General features: G+C 42.5%; 1 protein-coding gene across 1 annotated transcript in view; it reads left to right on the top strand.

The window, feature by feature from the left end:
* The first annotated feature begins 1,060 nt into the window (after positions 1-1,060).
* Positions 1,061-14,313, top strand: part of SRD5A2 (steroid 5 alpha-reductase 2) — a 58,019-nt gene continuing 44,766 nt past the window's right edge. Inside the window, exon 1 of the mRNA XM_025354483.1 lies at positions 1,061-1,504. Coding sequence (XP_025210268.1) covers positions 1,134-1,504 — 371 coding nt within the window. The 5' untranslated portion in view covers positions 1,061-1,133. The remainder of the gene's footprint in view (positions 1,505-14,313) is intronic.

The following is a 14,313-nucleotide window of genomic DNA, read 5'->3' as shown; positions in this document are numbered from 1 at the left end:
TGGAAGAATGAGGTAAACAGCAGGTGGGAAGAGGTGGTCGACCTAAAGGAGAAAGCCAGGTCGAAGAAAGAAGGGAGAGAAGAAAAGAAGGGATGGGAGACAGAGGAGGAGGCAGTTAAGAAAGCCTGGAAGCTGAATCATAGAACGGAAGAAGTAGGAGAAGGCGGGGCTGGAGGATAAGATAAAGGTGGGAAATGGAAGAGAAAAAGAACGGCGTCTGGGTGTATGACGGTTAGACAGGAGTTCAGAGAAAAGCAGAGTCGCCAGGCCACCACCTTATGGGCCACGGCTCGTTGGCTCTAGGAGCTGGGAAAGGGCATCCCAGGAAAGAAGCCGTAGACTTTAGCCTGAGTCTGGGCCACTCTAGGGGACCGGGAGTGGGATGGCGGGGGAGGACTGACAGAATCTCAACTTCTGGCCCCGATCTGTGCACGATCACCCGAGCTCAGCGGACGCTCCTCTCTGACCCAGGCGGGCGGCTCAGGGACGCGTGCGGGGATGCAGAGAGAAACCGCTGAGGAATTAGGGCCGGGAGAGACTGGTACCTGCCGGGGGCGCGCGGTGGGGCAGAGCTGGCACTGATGCTGAGAGTGGCTAAGGAGTGCGGCGCCCCACAGCAGACCAGAGCAGAGGGGCTGGCAGACGCTCAGAGAGCCAGGATGGTTCAGGGTCCAGGGAACATCATATGCTGTTGGGTGGGAGCTGTAGGGGAGTGAAGGTGCATAAGGAACGGGAGGACTTGGAAAGACCCTGGCTTGGGTGTTCGAGGATGGGGCTGCGTGGCGACGGACGGCACAGGGGGTGTGTGTTGGGGCGGAAGAACCACACCAGCTGAATCGTCCCCGTGGGGTTTTCTTCCAGTGTCTTAGTTCCAGAAGTTGCCGCATCAGAGGCTGAGGATTGAGGAACAAGTCATCGAAGGACAGCCTAAGGGGGAGATGAATGTGAAGCGGTGGAGAGGGCGGGCGCGAGGGCGCAGACACCTTGTGGAACTAAGAAGGCCTTCGTTCTCCTCCCACCCCCCGCGGCTACATCCCTGAGAAAGGGGTATTGCTGCGAAGCCGCGCCAGGGCTGGCCGCGCCGAGGTGGGAGGCAGGATGGAGGGGCGGGAGCCAAGGCCGAGGGGGCGGACATGGGGTGGCGTCTGGCGCTCCATAAAGGGGTTGCGGGGGCCGCGCTCTCTTCTGCTAGGGCAGCGGCCACCGGCGAGGAACACGGCGCGATGCAGGTTCAGTGCCAGCAGAGCCCAGTGCTGGCAGGCAGCGCCACTTTGGTCGCCCTTGGGGCACTGGTCTTGTACGTCGCGAAGCCCTCCGGCTACGGGAAGCACACGGAGAGCCTGAAGCCCGCGGCTACCCGCCTGCCAGCCCGCGCAGCCTGGTTCCTGCAGGAGCTGCCCTCCTTCGCGGTGCCCGCGGGGATCCTCGCTCGGCAGCCCCTCTCCCTCTTGGGGCCACCTGGGACGGTGCTTCTGGGCCTCTTCTGCGTACATTACTTCCACAGGTAGCGTTTTTCCCCTGCGGGCGCCCAGTGCAGCGCACTGCCCTGCTCCCGGCGTCCAGGCGCACAGCGTGGGGCGCGCACCGAGGAATGCCAAGGAGGCAGTGCGCAGCGCTGTGAGAAACGCCAGGCCAGCCTGCGGGGCGCATCTGGCGGGGGCCGGGGCAGGGGCCGGGGCCTGGACACTAGAGAGTTGACAAGCGGCCGCGGGACAGATGCCACCTTCACTCCCCGGACCTCATCCGCTCTCAGCCTCTCCAAATCCTCTGGCTGCTCGAGAGAAAGAGGTCCTGCGGGCGGGAGGCGAGCTGGAAAGCTCAGGTTGGGCAGATCTATTGGACGGGACTGTTCCTTAATCAACTGCGTGCAGTCGGCGGTTACCTGTGGCATCTCGTGCCCCGTCCCGCTTCTCTTTCTTCCTTCACCTTTTCCTTGCAGGGTGGGGACAGGTCAGTTCTGGGATCTTGGGAGAGTCTTACGCGTTTGGCATCTCCCGAGGGAAACTCAGCTCAGAGGTTCTCATCGATTTAGTCTTTGCAGGTCTAAGGAGGAAGGTGGGTAGAGCCCAAATCCAGACTTCACAGATGGGGAAGAGAATATCGTGAGATCCCACTGACTTAAGCGAGGGTCCCGGCTTCTTAGGCCCCTCCCAAAAGCGACCAAGCACACCACCAATTCATCTGCCTTTCTAATTTCCCTGGGACTTTAATTGTGAGTGGGTAACTTAGAGCAAAATGTTCTTCTAGATTTAAAAAATCCGGGTTCAGGAGAACTTTGCCTTCTGCTCTGGGAAGGAAAGACAGGAAACAGACCAAGGGATGTCAGAGAAAGACCGTCCAGCCTCAGTAAAGTCTCACAGGGAAAGGGAAGAACGAACACATTGTTAAATTGCCTACCATGCCCAATCGTTTAGTATCTATGGTCTCACTTAACTCTATTGTAACCTTCTGAGAGATATTTATTATGTCCACGTTATAAAGAAACTGAGGCTGAGTAAGGTTATGGGACTGAAAAAAGACAATACAGCTGGTGCCCGCTAAGATTCAAATCTGAGCCTGTGAATCTGAAGTTTAAGACCTTTTAGCCATTTTGAGTAGTCGGATATTCCATGCAAGAAGAGAACAGAGCCCATGAACAGAGAAAGGTTATAAAACAAAATCAAAATCTCGAAGAAGCACTGCCTTATTCTGAGTAGAAGATTCCTAGGGTCAAAAGATCTAGGAAGTTTGGATTAGAAATTAGGATAAAAATGCCTCTGGCATAATCTCTCTCATAAAAAGAAAGTGATGCCTCATTTCGAGAGGTGTCAGAGACAAATTTCAAACTGTCTTTCTTAATTCCCTCTTATCCTCTGAATCTTCTTTATTGGTCGAGATTTAATATTTATGCAATCTTAACCGAATTCTCACTCTTTTAAAAAGGCAAATGTTGTCAAGTAATAAGAACTAAACTGTATCCTTTCAACAAATATTTACTCAAAGCCTATTGTGAACAAGATTCTTTATTTTACACAGATTTTATTTTACTCAGATTTAGATGGTTTAATTTGCACAGAAAGAAGGATGTTGGATACAGGAGATAAGATATTAGTTCTTTATTTCACTGATTTTTGAACAGACATTTGACAGAGAAATGTGATTTTTATCAACAATTATTTTTATCTTCAAATTAAGTACCGTATGTTGGCAATATAAGCAATATTTTATGAGGTCATTTCATCTTAATGATTAGTGTTTTGTGACAATCCGATTAACATAACGTTTAGGCTTGTTTTTGAAATCAAAAGGCACTTTGCACAATAAATTATGACCAGTGCATTAAAAAAAAACCCAAAGGAATAATTATGCATAAAATAAATATCTACATACTGTCCTTCAGAGGAAATTTTAAAGTATTAGTAAAGGACTTGGAGATTCATTCTGCCTGAGGGAAAATTGCCCACTGGAAGTACAACTCTGAGTTACTTGTCCCTGAGGCATCAGGACCTGAAGTTTGTCTTTCCTCTTGTTTGAATTTTTTCTTTGAGGCCACTGGAGTGTTTGATCTATTATTATTTGAGTGCTTACAGGGTGTTACACTCTGTGCCAAACACTCTGAGTAAATAATTTACTCATCCTCATACCAACCCATTTAGGTAGGCACACCCATTTTGCAGGTGGGAAACTGGAGCAAGAAAAGGTTAAATAACTTACTTGCCCAAGGTCACACAATAATGAGGAATCAGAGTTCAAACCCAGGCAGTACGAATCCAGATCTCAGGCGCTTCAGGTATGTTAATAAACTGTTTTATACTTGTTGGATAAATGAGACCTCATTCTTGCTTTTTAAAAACTATATTTATGCTTAAAATTATTCTTAAAAATTTTTTTAAATTATAAAAACATTTTTTTCTAATGAAAAATGGAAAAATACCAAAAGTAGAAAATACTCATAATTACATCTAAGTATATTAAATATTAATGTTTTAGAGAATTTCTATCAAATCTTTTTCCTTAAATTTTCATACATGCTTGTTATGTTGAATATATGGTTTTTTGTTCTGTTTAATTACCTAACATTTTATAGTAAGTATTTTCCCACATTATCATAGATTTCTTAATATCTGCTTATTTCATCTACTGTAAAAATAATAATTTACCTATATATTCATTTTTAGTTGGACAGTTAATTTGTCTTGGGGTGAGGCTAGGTTCACTGAAGCTGTGATGTACATTTTTTGCAGCTAAATTCTTTTCAAAGGTTAGGTCTATTTTCTTAGTCAGGATTCCCAGAAGTGGTTCAAAGGTTATGAGCATTCTTTAGGGTCTTGATATAATCATACATGTCTGTTTTGAGGCTTAAGGTGTCATTTGGCTTGATACTGAGGGTGCATTAAGGAACAAACTTCAGGCTGTCTTGGTTTTATCTTGTCTTGTGTGTTGCTAAGACAGAGAAAAAGACGGAGAGAAAAGGAGGAAGGATGGCTCAGGTTTGGCTCAGACTCTTTTGCAAAATGTCCATTGGGGACTGTTCAAAGCAGCAATATGTCCCATCAAATAGAAGTTAAAACTCATTGCACTTTTCTCAATACAAGGATGGCACTCAAGAATGTAGATTCCACAGGGTCAAGGGTTTTTGTCTCACTTTTTTATGGCTGTATCCCCATTGTATACAAAGAGCTGGTACATAGTTGGTACTCACTAGAATTTGTTGAATGCATGAATGAACTCTACTTACAACAACAGTACAGATAGAATTGTAGGAGAGCTAGCAATTACTTGGGAATCATAATTGCTGAGATTGCATAGTTAGGTCAATTCAGATAACTTTCCTCCCTTCCGAATCTATTGTTGTGGCTGTTTGGATTCTTTAGCCACATGAAAATGACTGCTGCCTAAGCACTGTTGTCTAATCCCACTGCCAAAGTCATTTGAAGTCAAGAGTTATCTCACCTCTTGTTGACTGTGATTACAGCTGTGGAATGACCCCTTGTCTAAACTCTCTGATTGATCTTCACTTTGCCAAGAAGTCTTGGTGTTCCATACAGTGGTCGGTCACACAACTTCTGCATGTGGTGGCTGATGCCTTTTTCAAGACTTTGATGGGACCTTGATAACTGAATGAACAAGATAAATAAACATTTTTTTTTCCCAGAGAAAAAGTGACTACATTGTGAAAAGGTTTAGGGCAGTGTAACTTCCATGATATATATCTAGAAGCAGAGTATAATGCACACATTAGAGTCTGCTTGAATTCAGAGAGATATTCCCTGAGGTTTAGATGCTGACACATTTTTTTAAATTAGCCAAATAAAATGATGGCTTCAATAAGATGCCTATTTGCTTTATTAGTCAGTTGTTCTCCAGCGGAATTTCTCCTCATCCTTCAAGATTCAGGTCAGGCATCATTTCCTCCAAGAAGCCTTGTCTGAGTCTTTTCTTCTCTCTAAATCCAGTTTGTGATGCTGTTCCTTGGGCTTTCATAGTAGCCAGTGTGGCTTTCCATGAGGCATTTCACACACTGGACTACAATTATCTGTTCTAAGGAAACGTAGTTCTCACCTGCCCAGCCTCTTCATTTTACAGAAGCAAAGCACAAAAGGTTGGGTCAGTTAGGGGCAAATCAAGGAGTTGGAACTTGAGTCTCCTCATGAGCCCCTGCCGATGCTTCTCTTATTTCATGAGAGGTGCAGATGTCTCAACTATTCAGAAGTAATCAGACCTCACTAAGGCAACTACTCATTTGCTGAGAATCAGAATGAGAAGTAATGGCTACATTGGAAGCAATAGACAAATCTCTCCTCTTACAGATTAAGGAAAAAAAGCCCAAACAAGATAAGCAACATTCTTGTGATCACTTAATCATGTGTTAAGGATGTTCCTGAGGCATAATTTGAATCAATTAAGATTAACTGAAGGATTTTTTTAGAACGAGAGTCAGCAAACTTTTTCTGTAAAAAGTCAGGTCATAATCTCTATTGCAACAACTCACCCCTACTGCTATAGCAGGAAAGCAGCTACAGACATTATATAAACAGATGAATGTGGTTGTATTCCAATAAAGCTTTATTTACAAAAACAAGCAGTGGGCCATATTTGGCCTATGGGCCATAGTTTACCAATCCCTTCTTAAGAAAACTATGAATGGCATAGGTTTACATTCAGTGCCCTGGTAATTCTATAATAAAATTTGGTTAAATTCTGTAGCAAAGCAGTGGGCATATTTTAGAAAATTTCTGCTACATGTAAGTGGGGACTTGGTAGTAAATATTGTTTTCTGAGAATTCTTGGGTTCCAAGTTTTTTATTTGATCCTTTATGGGAAAATAGTAGGAGTCTTGGAATTTTCATTCTAAATGGAATGACATCATAAGCACATCTGAAAAATATATAGCTATGTTTGCCAAAAATATAAACCAGCTTTGGAGATCGTGACCATTTCACTTTTACCACATTGAAGAAAGGACCAACTTTTTGCCAATTTAGAATCTAATTTAATGTCTTAAAAAGAACAAACAAAGTAAGTAATTATGATTGGAATTCAAGGATTCAGATTGACCAAGTGACAAGTGCCAAGTTACACGGCAAGAAAGGGCAGAGTGAAGCTTGAAGCCAGGTCTCCTGATCTTTATCAGAGTTCTATAAGCTCAGAACTGTGCTAGGTCTCATGGGAGTCATAGGAGTACAATGCCTAGTGCTTGCCCTCTAGGAAGAAGGCAGGAAAGAACCTTCATTGTGTGCTTCTCACTCTTTCTGTTGTGAAACTTGGGTGGCAGCAATGTCAGTCTGAGAGTATCAGGCAGGTGGGAAAATGTAAACTGAAGGGGAAAGAGGCCTGGTTAGCACAGGTCCCAGCCAGGCCACTGAAAATTCATCTGAGAGGGCCCTAGTGCCTGTCTATGTTTGAATGTGCATGGGGCATACAGCAGATAGGTGGGTAGGTGTTGAGGGGGCCTCAAAATGGCACCCTTCTTCTCCATTCAAGTTCAGAACTAACTGAGAGATCCAGGAATTAGGTAACTAGAGACACATTATCACCTTTTATTACTGGTAAAGCTGGTTTGGGGGAATGTGGCTTTGATTTTTGGATTATGTGGGCCTTCTAACACAGTACCTTAGAAATACTTAGCTATGATCATGGCTGGGCAACCACAGGCCTCTCACAGTGGTGCCTGTTTTGAAAAGAGAGCAGAAGGGCTGAGCTGTACACATCCTTTGGCAGGTCCTGCTCCCAGATTGACCCATCAGGTAATTCACGTTTCCTTGCCTGAGGAGCAATGGGTGAGGGACAGTGGAAAGACTTGCAGTGATGCTCTGTGAGGGGCCCTCAGCCAGCTGGAGGGGGAGCATAAATATTTTTTGTTACTAGATGGAATACAGAAGTTGTCTACTTATTGAATTTTGCCACAGCCTGGCAACTTATTTCTGCAACTTGGTGTACCTCCCATTCTGCTGTTGACTCCCTGCCATGTATGGCAAACGGGGACATCAAAGTCTGCACTCAAGTTGTTTAAAAAGTTTCTGTGTTCAACCCAGGAGCCTTTAACGAGACTCAGCTCAACATAGGAGCTCTAAATTTTAAAAAACCCTGAACTAGGGCCAACAGTGCAATTTGTCTTCCATTTGGTTATAGAAGGGAGAGAAAGGAAACCAATATTTATTGAGCTCTGGGTGTTCCAGGCATTATATTATGTTCTTTACATTGGCTATCTCATTTCATCCTTGAGGCAATCCCTGTTATTAGTGCTATTTTACAAGTGCTTGCAGTGCAGAGCATTGGTGGAGTGAGTGGGAGTGAGGATGGGAGACTTGACCTGGTCCTTGAAGAATGGCCTGTTCCCAGATTTCTGGGTGGGGACGTGATGTCTGTTGGGAAAAGGGGCCCATTTGGTGATCTGTGACTTAAATTTGCCTTATACTCTGTAGACTCAGTCTTGGAATATCTCTCTACTTTTAGATTCCAAACATCTTCTGTAACTGTGCCATATTATCCAGTCCTACTACCCAAGTCTTAAATTAGGCCCTGGGCCACTTTCAATTTTGTTTTTTAATATTTGCTCCATATTGTTAAGGCTGATCCTAGAAGTTACTGTGAAGAAAATAGGGTAATTTGCTTTTGATATTTTTTCTTTCTAACCATGAAACATCCCAAGATCTTTTTGTCATGTACAAACTCTGGTTCTCTTTTGACTCTCTGCCTGCTCTCTTGTATCAGCAGTACATGATCTTACTTCTATCTTTTAAAACTTAACTCTGTGTCTCATGCTGTCAGTCAATGCTCTTTACTTGCCAAAAGTTACTTATGTGATAAACAAATCTAAGTTCCAGTGTATTGAGTTGTGTATTTTCTTATTATTGAGTTTTAAAAGTTGTTTATGTATTCTGGATAGAGGTATTTTGCCAGGTATAAACTTAGCAAATATTTTCTCTCAGTTTGTGACTTGTCTTTTTTATTTTCTTAACTGTCTTTTGTTTAAAAAAATTATTTTTAGGTTCAAGTTTACATATACAGTTTTGTTATACAGGTAAACTACATGTCTCAGGAGTTTGGTGTGCAGATTATTTTATCGCCCCAGTAATAAGCATACTACCTGATAGGTATTTTTTCAATCATCACCCTCCTTCCATTCTCCACCCTCAAGTAGACACCAGTTCTGTTGTTCCCTTAGTATCCATATGTACTTGGTGTTTAGCTCCCATTTATAAGTGAGGATATGCAGTTGGTTTTCTGTTTCTGTGTTAGTTTGCTGAGGATAATGGCCTGCGAAGGACATGATCTCATTATTTTTTATGGCTGCAAATATGGTATATATGTACCACATTTTCTTTATCCAGCCCACCATTGATGATATTTAGGTTGATTTCATGTCTTTGCTGTTGTGAATACTGCTGCAATGAGCATACACATGCATGTGTCTTTATGGTAGAACAATATATATTCCTTTGGGGATATACCCAATAATGGGATTGCTGAGTTGAATGGTGAGTCTGTTTTAAATTATTTGAGAAATTCCCCCTAGCAGGGTATAGGCATTCCCTTTTCTCCACAACCTTGCCAGCATTTATTATTTTTGACTTTTTAATAGTAGCTATTCTGATTGATGTGAGATGATATTTTATGGTGGTTTTGATTTGCATTTCTCTAATGATTAGTAATGCAGAGCAGTTTTTCATATCCTTGTTGGCCACATATATCTTCTTTTAAAAAGTATCTGTTGATGTCCTTTGCCCACTTTTAATTGGATTGTTTGGTTTTTGCTTGTAAATTAGTTTACGTTCCTTATAGATGTTGGATATTAGACCTTTGTCAAATGCACAGTTTGCAGAGATTTTTTCCCATTCTGTAAGTTGCATGTTTACTCTCTTGGCAGTTTTTTTCCTATGCAGAAGCTCTTTAGTTTAATTAGGTCCTATTTGTCAATTTTTGGCTTCGTTGCAATTGCTTTTGCTGTCTTTCTCATGAAGTCTTTGCCAGGTCCTATGTCCAGAATGGCATTTTCTAGGTTTTCTTCTAGGGTGTTTATAGTTTTAGGTTTTGCACTTAAGTCTTTAATTCATCTTGCATTGATTTTTGTATATGGTATAAGGTAGAAGTCCAGTTCCAATTTTCTGCATATGGCTAGCCAGTTATCCCAGCACCATTTTGAATAGGGAGTCCTTTCCCTGTTACTTATTTTTGTCAACTTTGTTAAATATCAGATGGTTGTAGGTGTGCAGCATTGTTTCTGGGCTCTCTATCCTGTTCCATTGGTCTATATGTCTGTTTTTGTACCAGTGTCATGCTGTTTTGATTACTGTAACCTTGTAGTGTAGTTTGAAGTCAGGTAATGTGATGCCTCCAGCTTTGTTCTTTTTTCTTAGGATTGCCTGGCTATCCCAGCTCTTTTTTGATTTCATATGAATTTTAGAGTAGTTTTTTTCTAGTTCTGTGAAGAATGCCATCAGTAGTTTGATACGAATAGTATTTAATCTGTAAATTGCTTTGGCAGTATAGCCATTTTAACAATATTGATTCTTTCTGTCCATGAGCATGGAATGTTTTTCTGTTTTGTGTCATCTCTGATTTCTTTCAGCAGTGTTTTGTCATTCTCATTGTAGAGCTCTTTCACCTCCCTGGTTAGTTGTATTCCTAGGTATTTTATTCTCTTTGCTGCAATCATGAATGGGATTACATTCTTGATTTGGCTGTCAGTTTGGATGTTGTTGGTGTATAGGAATGCTAGTAATTTTTGTACATTGATTTTGTGTCCTGAAACTTTATTGAACTTGTTTATCAGACCAAGAAGCTTTTGGGAAGAGACTATGGGGTGTTCCAGGTATAGAATTAAATCATCTGCAAACAGGGATAGTTTAACCTCTTCTCTTCCTGTTTGGATGCCTTTTATTTCTTTCTCTTATCTGATTGCTCTGGCCAGGATTTCCAGTACTACATTGAAAAGGAGTGGTGAGAGAGGGTATCCTTATCTTGTTCTGGTTTTCAAGGGGAATGCTTCCAGCTTTTGCCTATTCAGTGTGATGTTAGCTGTGGGTTTGTCACTGATGGCTCTTATTATTTTGAATATGTTTCTTCAATGCCTCGTTTGTAGAGAGTTTTTAACATGATGAAGTGTTTAGTTGTATTGAAAGCTTTTTCTGCATCTATTAAGACAATCGTCTAGTTTTTGTTTTTAGTTCTGTTTATGTAAATCACATTTACTGATTTGCATATGTTGACTCAACCTTGTATCCCAGGGATAAAGCCTGCTTGATTGTGGTGGATTAGCTTTTTGATGTCCTACCAGATTCAGTTTGCCAGTGTTTTATTGAGGATTTTTGCCTCGATGTTCATCAGGGATATTGGCCTGAAGTTTTCTTTTTCTGTTGTGTCTCTGTGAGATTTTGGTATGAGGATGATGCTGGCCTCATAGAATGAGTTGGGGAGGAGTCCCTCTTCCTCAATTTTTTGGAGTTGTTTAAGTAGGAATGGTACCAGCTCTTCTTTACACATCTGGTATAATTTGTCTTAACTATGTTTTGAAAAACAGACATTTTTAATTTTGATTAAGTCTAAATTTTCCATTTTTCTTTGGCTTTTGATGTCATATCTAAAAAAGTTTTGCCTAATCTAAGGTCACAGTGATTTTCTCTTATATTTCCTTCTAGAAGATGTGTAGTTTTAGGTTTGAATTTCAAGTCTATGACACATTTTGAATTAATTTTTAAAGTAGGGTTCCAAGTATGAATCAATTTTTTTTTTTTTTTTTGCATGCGGACAGCCAATTGTTTTAGTACCATTTGTTGAAAATACTACTTTTTCTCCAATGAATTGCCTTTGCACCTTAACTTTAAAAATGGGAGAATTATATGAATAGATACCTTGCCAAAGAAAACATATGACTGGCAAATAAGAACGTGAAAAGATGCTCATTGTTAGTGATTAGGGAAATGCAAATTAAACCACAATGGGGTATGACTATGTGTCTGATAGAATGGCTAAATTAAAAAATACTGACCATACCAAGTGTTTTTGAGGATGTGGAAGAACCGGAACTCTCATACCTTTGATGGGAAGTTAAAATGAAAACCACTTTGGAAAATGGTTTGATAGTTTCTTAAAAAGTGAAACATATGCCTATCATATAATCTAGCCATTGCGCTTCTGGTTATTTTTCCAAGAAAAATAAAAGCATGTGTGCATACAACTGATGGTAGCAGCAGCCTGAATGGAGTGGCTGCAGTGGAAGAGGCGCGGGTGGGGCCGCGCACTCCGCGGGGCTGGCAGGTCCAGGAACAGGCGTGAACCCCATCCTCTATCAAGTTGGTGGGGCAGAAGCCCAGTGCTCCTGGGCACAGCTGCAGCCACTCAGCCATGGCTCTGGACCCGGGCTTCCCTGTGCTCTCAGGGGCCTGGGAAGCACCCCTGCCCCTGCAGGCTTGGAAGTACCTGCTCCCACTCCTTGGCTTCTTCCCACTCTAGGCACCTGCTCTGGGCAGAGCAAAGTTGTGGCTGAGCCAAGGTGCTGTTGCAACCCGGCCTGGCCTGTGCAAGCTCAGGGCGGCATTGACACACCAACCCCCTGCCTCCTCGGCCCCCTCCAGACTTTGGGTGCTGATGAGGATGGGAGGAGGGGCAAGTGGGGGCTGAGGGTGGCTTGGTGCAGGCCTGCAGGCACCCCTTGGCACTAACAGACTGGGCACCATGGATGGCATGTGGATTGTGGCAGGAGGTAGACAGGCTCCTGGGTGGAAAGGGGCAGGTCTCGGGTGAAACAATACCTTCAAGCCAGGGATGGCCTGAAGCCTGGGTGCTGGGCTGTCAATTCTGGCCCAGAGTGACAATTTATGGTGCTTTTTCTGAACCCGCTCATGGTCGCCCATGGACCAATCAGCACACACTTCCTTCTGAGGCTGTAAAAACTCTGGACTCATCCAGCCTTGGGCAGACATCAAGACTACCAGCTGTGGGAAGGAGCTGCCCACTTTGGGTCTCCCAAGAGCTGCTCTGTCACTCACTGAAGCTCCTCTCTGCCTTGCTCATCCTCCAGTTGTCTAGATACCTCATTGTTCCTGGACACGGGACAAGAAATCAGGACTTGCTGAATGTGGGGACTGAAAGAGCTGTAACACAAACAGGTCTGAAACATGCTCCCCTGCTTATCACATTGCAGGCAAAAAGAAGGAGAGAAGAGCTGGGGCCCTTTGGGGAGCCCAGAACTAGGGATGCCCTGAGCCAGGGCTATGACACCCTCTTTGGGGCTCGTGGTTCCTGGCATCTCCAAGCTTCCAGGCACTACCATGTTCCCCTCATCCAGATGTGGGTGCCAACAGTGGGAGCCACTTGGCGTACATCTGGTCCAACCACAGCCTCACATGGAGCCGGCACTTGTGCTATCATCTGGAGCTGCTTGCCCTGCCACAGCAAACGGTGTGCCCAGCTGTGTGCAGTGGCTGCACCCTGCACTCACTCACACACACACCCCTCATCGTTCTGTGCCTGGCTCACCCTTGGCAGGTGTGGGATCCAGGCCAGTAGCAAGAGCCAAGTGCAGCCTGCCAGGCTAAGTGGGCAGATTGAGCCCAGTCGGCATGAGCAATACTCAGGCAGACGGCACTGCAGGCCACAGAGGTTTCCAGCTGGTGAAGTGACACCCCAATGATCCCTTGACACAAAGACTTGTATACAAATGTTTGTAGTAGCTTTATTTGTAGAAGCCAAAAACTAGAAAGAGTACATGCTTTATGATTATGTTTATATAAAATTCTATGAAATTCAAACTAATCTCTGGTGACACAAAGTACACAAAGTGTGTGTGTGTGTGTATATATATATATATACACACACACACACGAAATTGTACCTTTTAAATATGTTCAGTTGACTATGTAGTAATTTACTTCAATAAAAATAAGAAAACTAGGTAGGCCTGTGAAAAAATTGTATGTATATGTGGCCCTGTGTCACTTAGAATTGTTCAAAGTTTCTGTGAAGTTCATCTGGAAATGTTCAACAAGTGCTGATAAACTGTTTCAGTTTTTTGAGAGGTGAGTAGGAGGAGAGCCAGGAATTCTACTCAAGGGAAATAATCCAAAAGGAAGAAATCAGTCTACACAAAGTTATAGTGTTACTATTCACAACTGTGAAACACTGGAAGTTACCTAAATGCTCTACAATTGGGGATTGATTGTAATCCATATGATTAAATTACCATATGTACTCCAAAAATATTAGTTGCATGGACTATATCTGTGTATGGAAATAAATATATGAAGCCATTTAGTTAAAGAGTAGCACATAAAGAGTACACGCTAAATTAATCCATGTTGATATGTACAAATGAAACTGACCATGACTGGAATATAAAGTGATATAAATAGCTGATACTTTAGGTTTGAAATAGCTGATACTTTAGGTTTGTATTTTTTTCTTGTAGTATTATTAAAACAGTTAATTATTTAACTCCTATTATAGCTAATAGAAGAAATAATACTGTATTACAAAATTTTAAGATGTATTTTACAAACTGACCATGCAATTAAATCTCAGCAGAGATACGACACCCCTTAAGTAGTTACTGTTCTGAGGGATTTTAAAGGTCACCCTTCGTGTGTGAGATCTCCCCCACTGAGCTGCTATTACACCACCCACTTATGAAATTGTCATCTTTCTATTTCTCCTTCGTAGCAAGATGTGGAAGATCCCTTAACATGCAATCATGTAACCTGGCAAAGTCCAAACTATTATCCTTATAATATTTTGAATCTGAGAGGATCTCATCTCTTTCATCCTTAATCATGGTAATTTATGTTTTCTCACTTTTTTTCCAGATCTTTTTGACGAGAGCTTTAGAAATTGTAT

This window comes from Theropithecus gelada, chromosome 13 (assembly GCF_003255815.1).
Source record: "Theropithecus gelada isolate Dixy chromosome 13, Tgel_1.0, whole genome shotgun sequence".
NCBI lineage: Eukaryota > Metazoa > Chordata > Mammalia > Primates > Cercopithecidae > Theropithecus > Theropithecus gelada.
Note: the sequence above shows the minus strand (reverse complement) of the source record. Positions and strands in the feature narration are given on the sequence as shown.